A 20,077-nucleotide genomic window follows, 5' to 3' on the forward strand; every position below is an offset into this window, starting at 1 on the left:
CAGCTAATGGAACACCAACGGGTTGGGTGCTATTGCTAGCGACAGTCTAGGGGTGCTATTGCTAGCGCCAGTCTAGGGGTGCTATTGCTAGCGCCAGTCTAGGGGTGCTATTGCTAGCGCCAGTCTAGGGGTGCTATTGCTAGCGCCAGTCTAGGGGTGCTATTGCTAGCGACAGTCTAGGGGTGCTATTGCTAGCGACAGTCTAGGGGTGCTATTGCTAGCGACAGTCTAGGGGTGCTATTGCTAGCGACAGTCTAGGGGTGCTCTTCTCAATCAATGACATACATGTATACGGAGTAGCATCCGAATACTAGTAATCCCATGACACAGTAGAATCCTGACTCTGCGAACGCAGTGCACAGCACCACAATCGGCACACAGTAAAACCTGGTGTAAGCGACCTCTGTGTTTAGCGACCACCTGCTCTTAAGGACCGTTTTTCCATACACTGACAGTTCTACACAGACACTCTGGGACCTGGCGCTAAAGACCACTGGCTTTAACGGCCGCTTTTGCTTGCACTGTGGGGTGGTCGCTTACACCAGGTTTTACTGTAGCTTCCTCGCTCAGAAATAATGACAAGGTTCGCTTGTTGCACTTACTTGAGTGGCTAGGCAAAACATAATAACAAAACATAACAACATTATTAATATCAACATGATGCTAAGGAACATTTTAAACAACATTGGTGATATAACGATGCCGCTGGACGGATATCAGTGGAGAAAGTACTTCGTCCCTAGAGGGAAGCATGCCTTCAGCATCGCGTAGCCAACATATGACACGTTTCCTACGGGCGTGGACAGCAGCAACGAAGTCATTGGCCTGTTCGGCTGTGACTGCACTAAAGTCGTTTAGACGGAGCGACAAAGTTGTCAGCTCCGGCCAGCTCCGAAGAGCAGCGGTAATAGCTGGCAATGACGCGGCCGTCAGACTACAGTTATTCAGAGAGACTCTAGACATGCCTTTGCATTGCCTCAGTGCATGCAAAATGTCTATGACGGCATCATCACCTAGATTGGCATTATAGGACAAATCTATGTTATTTAGGGTTCGAATATTAAACAACTCAGATGCAAAAGCAAATCCAGTAACTTTAGACAAATGGCAATCGCTAAGATCAATATGTTGCAAATCTGGGAGTCGTGAAAGAGCAGAGAAGAACTGAGAAGCTGTAGGTGCATCAGCATCACTGAAGTTGTTGCCGCTCAGCTTCAAGTTCGTCAGATGTTTCCAGTTCTGCAGAGCTGTGGTGAAGACTGGTAGCATCGATGCCGCCATGTGGCAATTCCTAAAGCCAACATTGGATAGATTACTACTTCGGTGAAGTGCACGGAAGATTGCAGCCCCACCATCACTTCCAAGGCTCAAACTGCTCTGCAGTGAGATCTGCTGCAGAGTTGTGAGATTGGACAACGCTCTGGCAAAAGCACCGGCGTTCCCTTTCGTCAGACTCGGAAACTCGAGGTCCAACAAGTAAAGTTTGGGACATGACGAGATTGTTTCTAACAGCGATGCAGAAATCTTAAGATGGTGCAGATGCAGAATGTGTAAATTGCCGGCGGAATGCTGTAAAGCAGAGGTGACAATGTCCAGAATACCTTCCTCAGAGGCACGTCCGAGACTTAACACTCGGATACCACTGCAGTTCGCCAATGATGAGGGGAAGTGAAGCTTGGTGCCAGGAGTCCAAGAATTGATGGAAACAATCTGAACATCATGGGGGTGATGGCGAAGGACAACGTCGATTGAGCGCAGCTCTGCAGGATGATGATCTCCCTCAATATCCAAGGTTTGCGGAAATGATAGTAATTTTCGCATTGACGGCAGTGGGAAACTGTCTCTTCTCCGTTGCATCGCCAGCTCGGCGAAGGATTGAAAGGCAAGGCTCCTAAGATGTTTTCGCCGGTCTAAACGCATCTCTGAATATCCAGGAATATTTGGTGACTGAACGAAATCCCAACTATTGAAACGTGATTTGTATTGCTGAAAGTCGTGCTTAACCCAGTCTCCTTTTATTCTCATCCCTTGAGGATTCTGTAGCGTAAGTAAAGAGTTCACGAAGCATTCGGCTTGTTCTGCATTAAGCTGGGCGCAAAGCATAGTCCAGAATGTTCTCAAGTGTGCTGTTTCTGCACCAAGTCTTTCTACCAGTTGAATAATCCTGGAACTGTTCATGATGTCACGTGTGGGGTGTCTGGCAAGGTAGATTGCTGCTAGGTACTCCTGAGTGGTCAGATGGCTGAACCGATGTTGCTTGAAAACATTGCTTGACAAAGACTCCTCGCCTGTCACTAATAAGCCTAGTTTGAAGGCATGTTCACTGAGAGAATGCTTCTGGAGATCGACATCACTGAAAATCATCTGTTTATTGGCAAGCATTTTGAAGGCGAACTGTCCTATTTCCATCACCAGCAGTTGTGCCTCAACAGGTACCTCATTCCAATTCTTGTATGCTTGGCCGTATTTCCGGTTGATAATCTGCACAATCATTTGCTCAAACATGTCCGTCATGCACTGTGGCGCATCCAAGCCAAAGTGGTACTGCACGCACACTTCCTGAGCCATGAATGGGGTTGCCATCATGCCACGCAGATATGCTGACCGGCCAACCTCTGCGACCAGTGTCCCTGCTTTTTCCGGGCTTAGCACGTTACGGATATACTTCTCCACATCATCTTGTTTGAATCCCATTAGCTCGATGTGCTGGTGGAAGTGAGGTAATACTGACAACTGGAAGATGTCAGCACATGGTCGAGATGTTACTATGAGATGAATACCCTGCAGCTCCTTGCCAAACAGTACATCATAGACAAAACTGCTCATGTCTTTCAGGTTCACCTCATCAAGACCATCTAGAATTAGCACTAGACTCTCAGGGTGTTCACGAACATGATCACAGATCTCCAGCTGGCCATAACTGTCTTCGATACCAATGCCGTCTAGTCCAAGTAGCTTACTCAGGGATGTAGCCTTGTGCACGTCTGGGAAACGCAACTCTCTTGCAACGAGCAGCTTCTTGTTAGGCCACAGTTCACCGGCTGCCCATTTGATCGGCGCTACCCTCGTAAAAACAAACGACTTCCCGCACCCAGCACTAGCCATGACTATCGTGCCGAGAGTCTGACCTGTGGGATACGGTGATTGATCATGATGGGTGCTGTTTAGAAGAGACTCCAAGTAAACACTTTGCATTTTCTGGCTTGCGCGAGTGAAGGCATGCTCGGTCCGCCACATGTCGTCGGAGCTGGATTCAAATCCATTTTCGAACTCGTCGCTTAGATTTTTCTTTGGCAGCATGACAAGGTTGATGTAGATGTTCTCGACAGTGTTTCCCGTGCTCGCTCCAAACACCTGTGAGAAGATTTTATTGGTCTTGGTGTAGCGAATCTTCAGTAGCCTTTCCACACGGCCCATATCAGGTGAAACTGAAACCAGAACACGATACAAGAAAAGAAATTCCAAAAGATAAATATGTTACAAAATCGACCCGGATTCTTAAATCAGACACTTACGACTTGCTAATTTGCTCAACGCTGACCCGCTCCACTTGCACATCACCACCCTAGCGAGGAGAGTTCCATTGAGATTTAGATATTGTACACCCTCCAGACACATCAATGGTACTCACTACTCACACAGAACTTGGTGTTTCCCTCAGTATGGTGATGGTGATGGAAGAAGAGTGGAAGGTGGATAAATAACTCATACTAACGTTACGTACCGTATTTCAGGAGTATAAACCGCACTTTAAACACCAGGATATCACCCAAGGTGCGGCATATACTACAATGGTCAAAATTGCGGTGATAAACATGGTGGATGTCTGTGTTTCATGACAAACAATCTGGGTGCGCCCTATACTCTGGAAGATATGGTTGTAAAAACACACCCAGGCCATCTTCTAGTGCTGCACTGTCTTAAACATAGATTTAACCTACATCTTCCACAATCTAACGAGTTACTGGCATGTCTGGCTATTGCCCCCTCCCTCCATTTTATTACTGGCCTCTTTTCCTTGGCCATGGGAAGGTGACCTAAATCAATAAAATTAATGTGCACAGAGAGGACTTAACCTACTTCGTATATTACAGGTAGACTCCCTTTAATTCGAACCTCAAATTGCCAGGCCCCAACTTCGAATAAATAATATTTGCGGGATCCGCGTCGGCATCGCTTGAATGTTCAGAAACACACAAACTAGCCTTCGCATCCGCAGGCCACCACTATGCCTGTTCACCTTAGTGGCGAATGCAGACCTCACAAGCGAGTCAGGGGAGAGGAGGTTAGTCTCTCAACCAATCGGGCGTGTAACGGCCCATAACCCTGAAAACTGCATCCTTGTTATTCTCACTCCGAGCTGTGAGCAAATTATTAGGAACTTCTAATTATCCAAATGCATCCCCATGCACTGATATGTATGTCAAAATGCTTGAAATCGCATGCTGATTATTTTAGCATATTTAAAATTCGCATCAACGAAATGTAGGTGGTCATGTACAATGGACCAGGCCATTTTATAAAAAAATCACTGGATCGACACAAAGCTATTTGACATGATTATCTTGATCATCTAGTGAAGAAGTTGTCTGGCACTGCAGCTGTCCTGAAACAATTTCAACGGAAAGAACAGCGCCGCCTAATCCGCGTCATGAAAGGCCATCGGAGAGCAGCACGTTGTTCTGAGGAACGGAAGTGGAGCATAGGCATAGACGACTTTTACGACTTCCAGTCAAGAGTACTGTTGTTCGCAAACATCTCTGCGCACGAGCTGGTGCGGTGTGAAAGGCCACTGAGATCTGCGAACGGAGTCAGCCACCTGGAAGAAGTCGTCTTCAATCAAATCTTTGCACTTTGCCTCGTACGGGCTTGAATGATATTTCGAGAGAAGGTGGGTTACTTGAACGCTACTGTCGATCCTGGAGCGGACCAGAGATTGGTTTTTGAGCTACTAGAGAAGGAGAAGAGAATGAACTTCGAATTACAATTGGGGGTGAAACGAATACGAATATTGACAATCCAAATATCCTTTCTGTTAAAGGGGAAGTTAAGGCAAAAATTAAAATTTCACCAGTTGTAGTCTTCGGGGTGCTGAGTCGAATGGTCGTGGTCCGAGGAAGCTGAGACGCTCCCTTCCTACTTGAATCCCAATCGAACTCGCGCACTTCCACCGAAAGTGGGTGACTGCGCCCTACTAGATGGGGATTTGTATGCAAAATGTCACTAAAAGCGTCATTTTGTTCTTATAAAAGCACGGATTACCGCGATTGGCCCATATGTTGTACTCTTTTGGACGCTGAGTCGACTGGTTTTGGTCCGAAAAGGCTGCGATGCAGCGTTCCTCCTTTATTCCCAATCGAACATGGTTGAACAAGCGGTCACGTGCTCCTGGGTGCCAAAATCACCTGGTCACCGCGCCATCAGGCGACAACTTTCACACCAAGGTTCAACTCGAGTGACAGGACTGCACCCAAAAAAGGTCAAACAGGCTAGTAAGTTGTACCCTGCAGGCACGGTGACCAGGTGACTGGTGTACGCAGGAGCACGTGACCGCTTGTTCAACCATGTTCGATTGGGAATAAAGGAGGAGCGCTGCATCGCAGCCTTTTCGGACCAAAACCAGTCGACTCAGCGTCCAAAAGACAACAACATATGGGCCAATCGTGGTCATCCGTGCTTTTACAAGAACGAAATGGCGCTTTTAGTGACATTTTGCATACAAATCCCCATCTAGTAGGGCGCAGTCACCCAGTTTCGGTGGAAGTACGCGAGTTCGATTGGGATTCAAGGAGGAAGGGAGCGTCTCAGCTTCCTTGGACCACGACCATTCGACTCAGCACCCCGAAGACTACAACTGATGATATTTTAATTTTTGCCTTAACTTCCCTGTAACGAACGAACGAATATTTGTTCGTTTGGCCGGGAAGTGTTTTTTTTGTGCCCCATTGGCACGCAAAGCGCGCTGATCTTGTCACTTGTCACCGCTTGAGATCGACGATTTTTTTTTTTTTTTTTTTTTTGAATGCAGAGTACGGGGCAGTTGTGACTTTTTGAGCTCTGCAAATTTTCAAGCCCAACCGGCACTAGGCCGGTCTGGAGGTAGGCATAACAGGCCCCTTGATGTGACAATGTCGTCTGAGGAGTCACCCACCGCACCAGCAGATGTAGACCTTGCTGTGATGGACAATCAGGAGATCCGGCATCTCGCCAAGAGTCACAGACTGGAACACTCGGGACTTTCCCGTACCCAGATAGTCAAGCTTCTTCGCGACAACGGTATTGGTTCGTCGACAAACTCAGCAGGTCAGTCTGACAAGGTGCGCGATGTTGTTCAGCAGGCATTGGCCGATATTGCAAAAAATGTTAAAGAATTGGCCGCCAAGGTAGCCCTAATTTCTGCCTTGCAGTTGGAGGTGTCGTCCCTTCGAGGAGAATTGGCGGCTCTCAAAGAAAGGAACTCTGATCATGACCCTGTACAAACTAGCACACCTGAACCTCAACCCGTACGTGTACAACCGCCTGCTGACAGCGTCAGGTTGTACAGCGCGGCGGCACGTGCACAGTCGTCACAGGTGCGAGCACGGGATAACACATGGGGAGGCCCCAGCCAGCAGGCCAGTACTACACGACCCCAAACAAGTCACCCAGGCACTCAGGTCACGTCGTACTATGAAAACCGGCCCAAGCGCTCTGATCAACTACAGGGAGGATCCCGCACAAAATGTTGCGCTTTGTATGTAGGCAATGTCAATAGTGGGTGCACATCAGAATCGATCGCCAAATGGTGTGAACGCCGAAATATACCTGTCATCAAGTGCTCCGTGTCTGAGACAAAGTACTTCGGGTTGGCCTTTGCTCACGTAATTCTGCCAATACAACACAAAGCTACTGTTCTGGAACCCGAATTCTGGCCTTCAAACGTCAGAGTTCGAGAATGGCGCTTCAAGGCTGACAGTGTAGCAACTGGTCGAGCTGCAGAGGAGCACTAAATGTTCTGTTTAAATCCTCACGCAGCCCCCTTTCAACCCTTGAACCCTCATGCACCTATCTTTCAGCCACAAAATAGTTGCCCCACTGTAAATCCCCTACAGCATGAATTAATTAAAAGTAACCTCAAAATAGGATTCCTAAATGTTTGCCATCTTCTCAATAAAAAGCATGACATTGAAGATTATATTCTTTCCCATAAAGTTGATATAATGATGCTGGCAGAGACTTTCTTAACAACCTCCGTTTCCGATGACATCCTACGCATACAGAATTACACCCTGGTCAGACGCGACAGGCCAACTCATGGCGGAGGCTTAGCAGCATATGTAAGAGATCATCTCCGAGCCCGAATTGTGAAGGCTGACACCCAGGTGGAAATGCTCATGTTAGAGGTCAGTGGGCAGCGTTCCAAGGTTCTCCTTGGTGGTGTGTACCGTCCTCCAGGCACTCCTGTGCAATTCTGGCAAGAATTGACGAATGCACTAGACACTGTCATCTCCACACTTCCCACATCACCTCTGGTCCTTGTTGGAGACTTCAATGTCGATGTAAGCTCCCGCGACAGCCCCCAGCTAAACAGCTTGCTGCACCTGTGTAATTCTTTCGACATCAAGAACCAAGTGGACAGTCCTACCAGAATTGGACCCCAAGGCAGCCAAACAACCCTGGATCTCGCTCTGGTCGGAGACGATCATGTGAACTCTTGTGTCGTAGTACCTTGTACAATCAGTGACCACTTCGCTCTGGCACTTGATTTGCGACTCACAACGTCCTGCACACCGACCGTGCGACGTGGCCGTAACATTGCAAGAATTGATATGGGTCAATTTGCACACCACCTTCTAAATAGCGATCTAGAGAACTTCTGCTTTGCGCGGACAGAAGATGAAATGTGGGATATGTGGCTGGAGAAACTTGTCGCGGCCTTGAACACTCATGCTCCTATCCGTCTACACCGCCCAAGAGCTCCTACCCGGAAATCCTTCCCCTGGAAGACGCCAGCTCTACATGACCTAGTCCAGCGACGTGACGCGGCCCATCGACGGTGGAAAGCATCACCTGCAGACCCGGCACTACGCAATGTCTTCACTTCTGCCCGAGACGAAGCCAAGCGTATGTCACGACATCTCCGAGCCATCTACTTTAGGGACCTTCTTGCTGCTAGTCAGGCCAACGCACGAAAAACCTGGCAGACCATCAACTACCTCAGCGGTCGTAACAAGTCCTCAGTTCCACCAGCCGTCAGTGTCTCACAGCTCAGTGACCAATTCAGCGGTGTTGTGTCAGACCCAACTAGACCACTACGTCTCTCAGCCCCATTGGGTCCCACGAAGAAGGAATGCCTCGAAGAATTTGCTCCAGCAAGTGTGCAAGAGATCGCTAAGCTGCTCTCCAACATCGACGTGCGCAAAGCTGCAGGCAGCGACCAGGTTCCAGCTGCAATCCTCAAACACTGTTCTCCTGTCCTTGCACCGTCCCTCACCATACTAATCAATGCATCTCTGGCTTCTGGTGTTGTTCCTGCATCTCTGAAGATTGCGGATGTTCGTCCCCTCTTCAAGTCAGGCGACAAAGCTGTCGCTAAGAACTATAGACCAATATCGTTATTACCAATAGTTTCCAAAGTCCTAGAACGGGTAGTCCACACGAGACTCTGTAAGTTCCTCTCCGGAAATTCCTTGTTCCCCGCAAACCAGTTCGCATATCGCCCACTTCACTCCACAGAAGATGCCCTGACATTGGCTGTAGACAGATACTTGGAGGCAGCGGATCAGCAGCGCCATACAGGTCTTGTACTTGTCGATATGAGCAAGGCCTTCGATAAGGTCAAACACCAAATTTTGGTTACAGATCTATTTCAGCTTGGTATTACCTCAACGGCTCTCAGTTGGTTCATGAGCTACCTAACTGACCGCCGTCAGCGAGTCGTCCTGAGCAATGGCCAGTCGTCCGCCCTCTCTCCCTGTGAGTGTGGTGTTCCTCAGGGAAGTGTGCTGGGTCCTCTTTTGTTCTCCATCTACACAATGGAAATATAACAGATCACAGCTCCAGCCCACTCACAGCTGTTTGCTGATGATATCCTGCTAGACGCCATCAGTCAATCCGTCGAATTCTTGAATTTAACCCTCTCCCGTTCAGTCTCCAACCTGGCCAACTTTCTGGAAGAAAGCGGCTTAATACTAAATCCCTCCAAAACCCACGTTCTAGCCCTTCATGCGTCTCGCAGGCAGCCCTTGTTACTTAACATAGAATGCAATGGAAATCCCCTAGCTCAGACCACAAATGCTCGATATCTAGGTCTACATCTCGACACCCAGCTTCGGTGGGAGACTCAAGTTGCAACTATTACACGGAAGACCTCCCAGAAACTGACGGCGCTGCGAGCCATTCGCTCCTGCTTAACTGAGCAACAAGCCCTGCTATTTTACAGATCTTTAATACTACCGGACATGTTGTATGGATCTAATGCCTTCTTCTCGGTTCTCTCTGCGCACCAACGGCATCAGCTTTCGGTCCTCGACAAGCGATGTATCCGCTGCGTTGCCAACCAGCCATTCCCCTCCCACACAGATCCCATCTACACCCGTCTAGGCCTCATCCCCATCATCCAAAACGCCCACTGTAAACTCCGCCTCCTCATGCTTCGTATCCACACCGCCAGAATTAGTAATCTCCTGTCCAAGCGCCTACGTCGCCAGACTGAAGGCGTCACTCGGATCAACGATCCAAATGCGTATGTTGTCCCTGCCACCAGGCGAGTCTCTGGTGACTGTCGGCCGCTCGTTTCTGCTGTTAAATTATGGAACGCCCTGCCCCAAGAGTTCAAGTCCCTCGCCTGCCATAGATCGTTCAAGAGACTTTTAAAGGTTTATTTTTATGGTTAGCCAGCATCTAGGCTTGGACTTGGAGTCGTCTGTTAAATTATGGAACGCCCTGCCCCAAGAGTTCAAGTCCCTCGCCTGCCATAGATCGTTCAAGAGACTTTTAAAGGTTTATTTTTATGGTTAGCCAGCATCTAGGCTTGGACTTGGAGTCGTGACTCAACTGTGACTCAACTGTGCTTTCTTCTTCTTTATTTTTCTTTTTTTCCCTTTCTCTTTTTTCTTTTTGAGTATTTGCAGTCTGTGTTTTCTGTGTTTTTCTCTCTTTCGTGGAGGCTTGCTTGTTGTATCCTTGGCTCTCGGCCGTTACTTTATCGCCATCATAATACAGGGCACCATTGCCCGTTTGGTCTTCGATACAAAATAAAATTTCAACAACAACAACAACAACAACAATGGCTACTGAGCGGCGCGGCGATCCATTGTTCAAGGTCGTCGGGCTTCTGCCCGACGATGCTCTTCTGCTCAATACTCACTGCGAGGAATTATTTTACGCTGCAGGGATCATGCGAGATGATGCGACTGAGTTGGGTCAAGATTAAGACGATGATCAAACGATCACTCTGACATTGATGCGCTGCCACTGAGCCATGATGAAAAGAATCTCAATGAGGCTGAATCGGTGGCAGAGACTGCGACCAACACCAGTACAGCAGCAGGAATGCAGAGAAAGCAAAGGCCCTTCCAGCCAACGACGCCAGAGTATGTAGCAGAGCGCCGTGTGAAAGTATTCGTATTCGTTCGTCGTATAAACGAATATTTGTTCGGTTGAGCTTATCGAACGAACATTCGAATATTCGGAATATTCATTTCACCCCTAATTACAATTATAGCATTTCCATTTCACTTCGAAATAAGCGTTCGAATGACATAGTCACTGTACTGTAAACTGCTCTTCTGTACGAAGACTGAGTTCGAATTATCCAGTCGGAGCACGTTTCGTACTTCGAATTGCGCATTGGAATTTGACTTGAAGCGACTTGCAGGAGAGAGGTACAACGAAAAAGTTCGAATTACACCGTATTCGAATTAGAGGGAGTATACCTTTAATACTATGATGTGTATAGATAGAATCTTCTATTCCGTCCGTTCAAAACACACCACTCTATCTGTATCACCTGGCTAACTTCTTCACCTACATTCCCTAGCACCGCGGGTATCATGATCACTTTCTTGCTGTGAACATTCGCACAAAAATTACCCGAGAAAACCCAATCACTCCATACTAGACTGTTTTCACAGCCATTTATGCTCTCTCGACTGTCTTCACAGCCATGTTTGCTCTCTCGACGGTTTTCACAGCCATTTTTGCTCGTTGTTCTTCCGGTGCTGTTGAGGTTGCACTCGTAATTGTGTTTATTTTGCCCATGCAAGAGGCTTGGATATATCAGGCAAAAAAAAAAGAAAACCCAATCATGACTGCACACTAGTAGTACCATGAAGGTTTTGAAATTATTATTCTCTTTCTACACTCATACGTCGGTTATCCGGACCCAGAAGTTACGGGCACTTCGGTCCACCTGGTACCTTTTCGGCGAGTTTCAGTGGAGATATTACTACTCTTTTGTCACTTTTGTGGAAATGGTTACAGTAAAATCTGATTTAAGCGGCCACTCCACGGTGCAAGCAAAAACGGTCGTTAAAGCCAGGTGGTCTTTAGAACCAGGTCCAACAGTTTCAGTGTAGAACTGTCCGTGCATGGAAAAATGGTCGTCAAGCGCAGGCGGTCGCTAAAACCAGAGGTCGCTTACACCAGGTTTTACTGTATGTCAAATGCCATATCTATGGCCTTTTCCCATCAAAATATACGTGATTCGGAGTTGTGGACATTTCAAAGTTACGGGCAGTGTCCAGTCCGGGACCGCACGGATAAACGAGGTCTGAGTGTATTTAAGTTATTGTTAGACATGTATGAGAACTTATGGTTGATCAATATGGTGGTAAATACTCACCTGGCAATTTGACGGTAAATACACGTCTGCCCACACACGCTCTCTAAACTGCAGTCAAGCTCCGTGTGAAGACATCCAAGAAGAAGATTGCCTGATGAGTCCAGCGGGGACGAAAGGTACACTGCAATCGAGCTATGTCGTTGCTGTGTCATCTGCTATGTGCCATGCGCTATGCCTGATGTACCAGCCTGCTATGTTGGATACCGCTAACCATGCATCGACCAGGCGCCAGGCGTGGTGGTGGTGGTGGTGAGAAGGAGAGCTCTGTGCCAGAATAACTTTGCGGTTCAGAGAGCGTGTGTGGGCAGGCGTGTAACTGTTATGGACTGCCATAATGCCAGGTGTGCATTTACCACCATATATATTAATCAACCATACGTTCAGCTGCAGTGGAGTCTTCAACTTCATTGTATGAGAACTGCTTGGAAAATATATTGCACAACTGATTGCCTTGACAGCCTGTCCTCGTTTGAGCACCTCGCGTGTGCAAGTAGCAACTATTACCTACATAAGTATTAAACTGAGACGACGTGCACCGAAAGGTTCAGAGTTGCAAATGTAGGACACTTTGTTGACTGCACAGATGCACATAGACTAGATCTTACCTGGTGAGCTGAAACCGTAGTAGACACTGATGACAGCAATGATAAGAACACTCAGCCCCGCCACCATTGCAAGGAATGGTACGGGCCTCTGAGCCAGTACTGTCACTGGTTCAACTGATGAGGATGGTTCATGCTCCACAGCCGTTTCATTCCTCTCTTCTGCTCCATGACCCTCTTCTTCTCCGTGGCAATCTTCTTCAAGCGCCTCTGCTGTTCTATGAGTCACTGCTGCAGTGCACACACATGCACACACAGACACACACCCAAGGGCATTTTAGTGGACACACACACACACGCACATCCCCCGCATACACACATACATGTAAACACATAAACACACACACACCGTGACACACACACATGCTCACACACACGCACGCACGCACGCACGCACGCACGCACGCACGCACGCACGCACGCACGCACGCACGCACGCACGCACGCACGCACGCACGCACGCACGCACGCACGCACGCACGCACGCACGCACGCACGCACGCACGCACGCACGCACGCACGCACGCACGCACGCACGCACGCACGCACGCACGCACGCACGCACGCACGCACGCACGCACGCACGCACGCACGCACGCACGCACGCACGCACGCACGCACGCACGCACGCACGCACGCACGCACGCACGCACGCACGCACGCACACACACACACACACACACACACACACACACACACACACACACACACACACACACCTCAGACCTCAGACATGCCCATCGCGGGAGCGATGATAGCGAACAGCTATGTTAGACATAGCAACTTGTGCTGGGATTACACCATTCAACAGCTTGCAAGGCTGATGAATTGACCGCCACTATTTTTAGCCTGGTATCCACCACACAGCTGTTTGAAGTGACTTTTTCTGGCCACACACACACACACACACACACACATGCTCACACACGCACAAAATTATAGTTCAAAATCTTGAAATTAACAATGTATATAGTGGGCCTATTCGGCATGGACACTGATGGGAGGTGAGAAAAACAATTGTCGGTGCACGGGGAGGGAGGGAGGCAAAAATAAGGTGGAAAAAACCTGCAAAGAGCAAGACTGGGATAGACTATGAGGCCTGATAGAACTGAATCCTTTCCCCTCACCATTTCCATCTGTACTCTGCAACCCTGGTCTGCCATCACTATCGTCATTGCCACGGCCCACACCTGTTCGGGCTCGTCGCCGTACGCCTGTAGTTTCCATGTCAACTGAGCTGGGTAAATCTGTGAGAGAATGTAGAAGGAGAGAAGAATGTAACAATATCATATGAACAAACGGGAGCCACCAAATCTTTGCATGGATGTGGGATGGGGGGGGGGGGGGGTAAAGTTAACAATTCGCCTAAAATCAAATTTTAACCAGTTATAGTCTTCGGGGTGCTGAGTCGAATGGTCTTGGTCCGAGGAAGCTGAGACGCTCCCTGCCTCCTATATTCCCAATCGAACTCGCGCACTTCCACCGAAACTGGGTGACTGCGCCCTACTAGATGAGGTTTGTATGCAAAATGTCACTAAAAGCGCCATTTCGTTCTTATAAAAGCATGGATGACCGCGATTGGCCCATATGTTGTAGTCTTTTGGACACTGAGTCGACTGGTTTTGGTCCGAAAAGGCTGCGATGCAGCGTTCCTCCTTTATTGCCAATCGAAGATGGTTGAACAAGCGGTCACGTGCTCCTGGGTGCTCAAATCACCTGGTCACCGCGCCAGCAGGCGACAACTTTCACACCAAGGTTTAACTGGAGTGACAGGACTGCACCCAAAAAAGGTCAAACAGGCTAGTAAGTTGTACCCTGCAGGCACGGTGACCAGGTGACTGGTGTACGCAGGAGCACGTGACCGCTTGTTCAACCATGTTCGATTGGGAATAAAGGAGGAACGCTGCATCGCAGCCTTTTCGGACCAAAACCAGTCGACTCAGCGTCCAAAAGACTACAACATACATGTATGGGCCAATCGCGGTCAGCTGTGCTTTTATAAGAACGACATGGCGCTTTTAGTGACATTTTGCATACAAATCCCCATCTAGTAGGGTGCAGTCATCCAGAAGTGCGCGAGTTCGATTGGGAAAAAAGAAGGAAGGGAGCGTCTCAGCTTCCTTTGACCAAGACCATTCGACTCAGCACCCCGGAGACCGTACAACTGGTGAAAATTTGATTTTAGCCATAACTTCCCCTTTAAATTATCGGAATGCATTACGTGATCCTCTATTTAGATGCCTAGTGTTGACCCATCCGGTTGGATTTCATTGGAAGATGCGTTAGGGACAGACATAGGTCTCTGCATAGAGCAAAAGGAATATGTAAACCATATTCATCCAGACAGTCAATATTAAGCAATAATAGTGGAACTTGCCTAGGCATGGTCGATCCTTCTCTCGTAGCTGGCTCAACATCTGACGCGCACGGGTGTGGAAGCCCATTTCGGCAACGACGTGACACAAGCGTTTGTATCCATTCAGTTCATCGGCCGAGATGATCTGAATCAGCTTCTTGTTGTGCGCCACCGGACCTTCGCGTTTCAGAATGTTTTCCAGGCTTGCGACGATGGCGAAAGTGCGCAGCAGCTGGTTTTGCTGTGCCGCCTCCCTGAGCATGTCGGCATCCACAGTCAGCAGCCACGGATGTATGTCAGCAATGAACTCGGGCGAGTCAAATAGACTACCTGTAACAGCTAAAACAACACACACGCATGCACGCACACACAGAGGCAGAGAGAAAAAACATTTAATAAAAAAATTAGTCAACTGGACAAAATCTACTCTGCTCTGGGGAGCTACTTATTCCATATATGGAGTTGCTGGATACGAACAATGGAAACCCTGCACCATCATCAAAGAAAGTTGTCCTTGTGGTGCAGATCTGTACAAATCTCAAACAAATCTTCTGCCAGGATTATGGTTTCTGGCCGAAGGATTTGATTGCAATCGAAATCGTAAGGATTTGTAGCAAAGAAACTACTTGCGTCGGTGATGGTGTAGGATTTCCCATGTTATGTAGTGACTGCAGTGTAGATTGGAGAACAGAAATGCTCTCGATACTACATGCAATGGAGAATATCCGTTGTCTCCTGACAGTGGAAATGTCTCAAGTACTGTAGTGGACATTGGAATCCGTCGAGAAGTCAAGCAGCCACGGGGCGCAGCCCCTGCAGAGCACTGCTGCTGGTCCATGTGTTACACTGTGAACGTGAACTGCAGTGCATACACCTGGTACACGCTAAATGCAGTAAGGGCATCCCATCAGATTTCAACGTCCACGACAGTTGCAGCAGTTCAATCACTATAGAAATTAGCCAAAAAAGAGAGGAAAAAGACCTGCTGAAGCACCATCACTACCGCATGTACCATTGACATATCAACTTATATCTCGGCCCCACAGCTCTCGATGGCACCACTGCAGCTATTAGCTGCTATAACAGCACCCAGGGGCAGCACCAAATAAAGCATCAAAGGAATGCTTCAAGAATTGCGACACAAATAGAACCAGTAACTTCAGTTTTGGAAAGTTAAACCCAGGCACCAGGTGTGTACCAGGTAGTCATAGCAACTAGGGAACCAAAGTGTAAGCATAGAGTCCGAAACGCTGTCTGTCTCAACACTGGATTTCGGAGCTCTGCGTGATCCGAGATCACTGCATGACCTCATCACAATCGCTTCCTTGACCCCCAAACTCAATCGGCATCAGCGATGCTGTGTGCGAGCGTGCTCTAAACCAGTCCTGTCCCAAGGGCGACTCGATACGCCAGCTCTGAAGCGGAAACCACATAGTTTTTGTTCTTGTTGCCCGTATCGTCTCTTGCGATGCTATGACTCCCTAACGTATACCATATTTTCCGGAGTGTAAGCCGCACTGGAGCAGCATCCAGATTTTGTTACGGTAACGAAACACAGACATCTTCCCTACTTGTCACCGTTCCTTCGACAATTGTAACATAAACCGCAATGGCCTTTTTGGGGTGAATTGCTTGTATTTTAAAAGAGCTTGGGGGACTGTTAGTCATAACTCGTAACTTACCGGTCCTTTCTTCTTTCTTGATCAAATTAATTGTGATAAATAGGTTGTATCCGCGTCGATTATTCGCATATTTTAAACGGAGATATTCTAGGAGTCAGGTTGAAATCCTGAGTTCTCTTTATTGCCATCATAAAATTGTTGTGTCCGCGTTGATTATTTGAATAGGATAGATATCTGTATGTCGTGGCCAAAAATGGGGGTGCGGCATATACTCCGAACAATACTGTAATAAAAAAGAGAGTGAATATTAGCAGTAGCGATTAACTCACCAGGCACGATCTTGTTTCCCATCTTCGTGCCCTGGTCAGGAGATATCTCCGTGGAGAATGTCCTACACAACAGCTGCAACAAAACGCAGTGAACAGAGCAGAAAATGAACTGCACAATGCCTTGAAATACAGTAGCATTACTCCTACACATACATTTACATGTATGTACTTCCCCTCCGCCCCCCCCCCCCCCACACACACAAGCACATGTACACGTGCACACACATACATACAGAAACGTACACACACACCGAGACACCATTGGACCATTGGACGCCCATCGCCGGAGGCGATGATAGCGATGCTACGGCAGAAGCCATAGCAGCTTGTGCTGGGATTGCACCATTCAACAGCTTGCAAGGCTGAAGAATTGACCGCTACTATTCAGCCTGGTATACAGTCAACTTCGCTTATAACGACACTCGGCGGGGCATCAGAAAAGTGTCCTTATTCACGAAGTGTCGTTATACCCGAAGTCTCATTATATGTGTCACAGTTGGATGGGACTTTGCTCCGGGCATGAAAATTATGTCGTTATTCGCGAATGGTCGTTATATCCGCAGTCGTTATTAGCGAAGTTGACTGTACACCACACAGCTATGAAGTGGCTTTTTTTGGCCAGTGAATCCCTACTTTTTGGTCTTTTTTTTTTTCCCCGCACACACACATCACACCACATACTCCGGCATGCACTGGCTCTTGGTAACCACCCAGGAGAATAAAAGAAAAGTCAGGAACACACATGCGCAGACACACACCTCAGACCTCAAGCCTGCCCATCGCGGAAGCGATGATCGCGAACAGCTATGCTAATTAGACATAGCAACTTATGCTGGGATTACACCATTCAACAGCTTGCAAGGCTGATGTATTGGCCACCACTAATTTTAGTCTGGTATACACCACACACACACACACACACACACACACACACACACACACACACACACACACACACACACACACACACACACACACACACACACACACACTCAGACAAACAGACACACAGGCACACAAACACACGAACACAGAAACACAGACACACAGGGACACACATACACACACAGACACACATATACACACACACCCCACACACACAACACACTTGTTGCTCACTGCCAAAACTGGTCACGTGGGTCTCCCCGGGAGAGGGGAGAGAGACTTACAAGGAATCTTGGAAAGATGGCTCAACTGGCTATTGAACCGCCCAACGGCCAACACCCCCTGAAATCCCCAAAACTCTGGGTGGAATTAAAAATGATCCCACTTATGGGCTCACCACACCCCAGTAGTGGGTGAGGGCAAGGTGCAGAAAAAGGATTGACGGCATCAGGGTATCCGTCCCGGGATCCAACTGCAGTTACCCCTACCCCCAGTGAAGGTAATACTTGCTACTAGTGTGGGTGGCTAAATCAGAGTGGATCTGATATAAGCGTCACTAGCACCATTGATTACACAAGAGTTCATCTAGCCAGAAGCAGTCCATGGTTAACAGGTATGTATACTTCAAATAGAAAGTATATGAAGTTATGAACCCTGAGACCAACAAAGGTGGCAGATACAACAATACACACACCCCACACCCCCCACACCCCCCACACACACGCATACATGTGTCCTGCGGACACTTCTCTCCATATTTCAGAACACATACGCTAAAACTGGTAGGCTGTTGTTAAATACACGGCTTTATTGCCTACCCTATGCAACACATGTAACGTACATGTAGTAGCGTCAGACCTAGCCAGGGTTCACAGCCCTCTACACGTACGGTACTGGGCAGTGAAATCCAACCTCATGAATAAAATAGCGCCGGACGATACGCAGCCCTAGCACTCCACACACTGTTCGGTGCACCTGAGCGTGGTGCTACTTTATGGATAGGGTTGGATTTCTCTGCCAAGAACTGTATTTTGTACGGTCAGACCTCGCTTAGCTGGTCCTCGTTTATCCGGATCCCTCGCCATCCGGAAGAAAATCTTTGGCTACTGATTTACAGCATATGCCATGCACACACACACAGAGTATGTGTGTCCGATTACCCGGTTCCTTCGTCTATCCGGATTTTTCTGGAAAACGGATGTGTGCGGTTATGGGAGGTGTGACTGTAGTATCTTTGGGTGGGTGCGTTCGAGGGAAGGGGGGGGGGGGCAGATTATCACCATTATGACTGACCGGCTGTTGCGCGCGAGATGTGCAAAAAAAGAAAGAAAGAAAAGAAGTTGATTACGTACCAGCTAGCAGGCCGTAGGGTGGCAGACTGTTTCATGTACAACCAGTGTTACCTGAGTGATCATCAACAGCTCTTGTCCAGTGCGTGTATTTGTGTGAAGAGAGAGCTGCCAGATCAGGGGCCTCTCTATGATTTTTCCTTGCCTAGGTCATCATGCATTTTACAAGTGTTCAAACTAACGGGAATGTATTTGCAAAACAATAAGATGTTCCCGCTATCCTCCGTATTACAAGTACAACAGACGTTTCCTTCAGTTTGAACATTACGTACAATGAGCCAGCCAAGCATAGCGAGAGTCCCCCCCCCCCCCCCCCCCCCGCCTCGCCCACCACGCCAGTAATAATTATTATTAGTTTTGTAAAATGCGTTGTCCGTAGTGCCCTAGATAAAGAACAAAACGTAGGGAGGAGGGTCGTAAGTAAAAGTGGCAGCTCTCTCACCACTTGATTCCAAACCGCTTTGCGCTGACCTCCTACTAGGCAGCAGTGCAAACTAATTACATACCCCGAAAGCTTTGATGCGGCGCGCGCGGATTTCCACGGCAAGTAATACTAAGAGTAAGAGTTAGACGTCTTGCGTCCTATGAGGCTATGGGAGTATCGTTTCCAGCACTCCGCACCGCGCCGGTGCTCACCGGAGACCGGATGAGCGGATGGAATTGAAGGACGCTAGCGTGCCGATAGAAACAAGCCTGAACTAAGATCAAGACGTCCAGCTGAATGACTGAGGGCCTGACAGTGAGGCTGAGGACATCTTCTAGCAAGAACTTCCGGTCGTCGCTCGCGGCGCAAGGGATATCACTTTACTTACTGTGAAAGACCAAACACTGATGTCCTTTTGTGTCTCTAAAACTGCACTCACGCTGGAGCGTAGAGGATCTATGACTATGGTATGGCTATGGCTCGGTGTAGTGGCAGAAAGAGACTTGGCTACTGTGCGTCCTGACTCAGACCTGAGCATGAGTAAACCCCTGTCTACTGTACACTGGAATCTACTACAGTAGTAGATCTACGTAAGTGCAGTTACGTGAACAAGACCTGAACTGAAGTGAAGGCTGAAGTCTACTACTTGAGCGTAGCCGTAGATCATGGTAGATCATGGTAGATCA

The 20,077-nt window shown here is 48.2% G+C and overlaps 1 protein-coding gene across 2 annotated transcripts; it reads right to left on the reverse strand.

The window, feature by feature from the left end:
• Positions 1-612: 612 nt before the first annotated feature.
• LOC135819733 (nucleotide-binding oligomerization domain-containing protein 2-like) lies at positions 613-19,858 on the reverse strand. 2 transcript variants are annotated; one of them, XM_065332989.1, is made up of 6 exons: positions 19,474-19,858; positions 16,734-16,806; positions 14,804-15,121; positions 13,554-13,673; positions 12,430-12,654; positions 613-3,428 (listed from the first exon to the last, which is right to left on the reverse strand). In XM_065332989.1, the coding sequence occupies exons 2-6, from the start codon at positions 16,753-16,755 to the stop codon at positions 676-678; spliced, it is 3,438 nt and encodes a 1,145-aa protein (XP_065189061.1). In that variant the 5' UTR covers positions 16,756-16,806; positions 19,474-19,858; the 3' UTR covers positions 613-675. The 2 variants fall into 2 exon arrangements, with proteins under 2 accessions (XP_065189061.1, XP_065189060.1); XM_065332988.1 differs by having other exon boundaries at positions 12,430-12,657; positions 19,474-19,857.
• Between the last annotated feature and the right edge of the window lie 219 nt (positions 19,859-20,077).

This window comes from Sycon ciliatum, chromosome 6 (assembly GCF_964019385.1).
Source record: "Sycon ciliatum chromosome 6, ocSycCili1.1, whole genome shotgun sequence".
Lineage (NCBI taxonomy): Eukaryota > Metazoa > Porifera > Calcarea > Leucosolenida > Sycettidae > Sycon > Sycon ciliatum.

Bases quoted from the DNA above. Each gene is read 5' to 3' on its own strand.
- LOC135819733 (XM_065332988.1), bottom strand. From the start codon at position 16,755: ATGGGAAACAAGATCGTGCCTG. The intron at 12,658-13,553 runs GTGAGGGGAAAG...TGTGCACTGCAG, and splicing joins GCAGAGTACAGATGGAAATG to CAGTGACTCATAGAACAGCA. The intron at 3,429-12,429 runs GTAAGATCTAGT...TTCTGGTTTCAG, and splicing joins CTACGGTTTCAGCTCACCAG to TTTCACCTGATATGGGCCGT.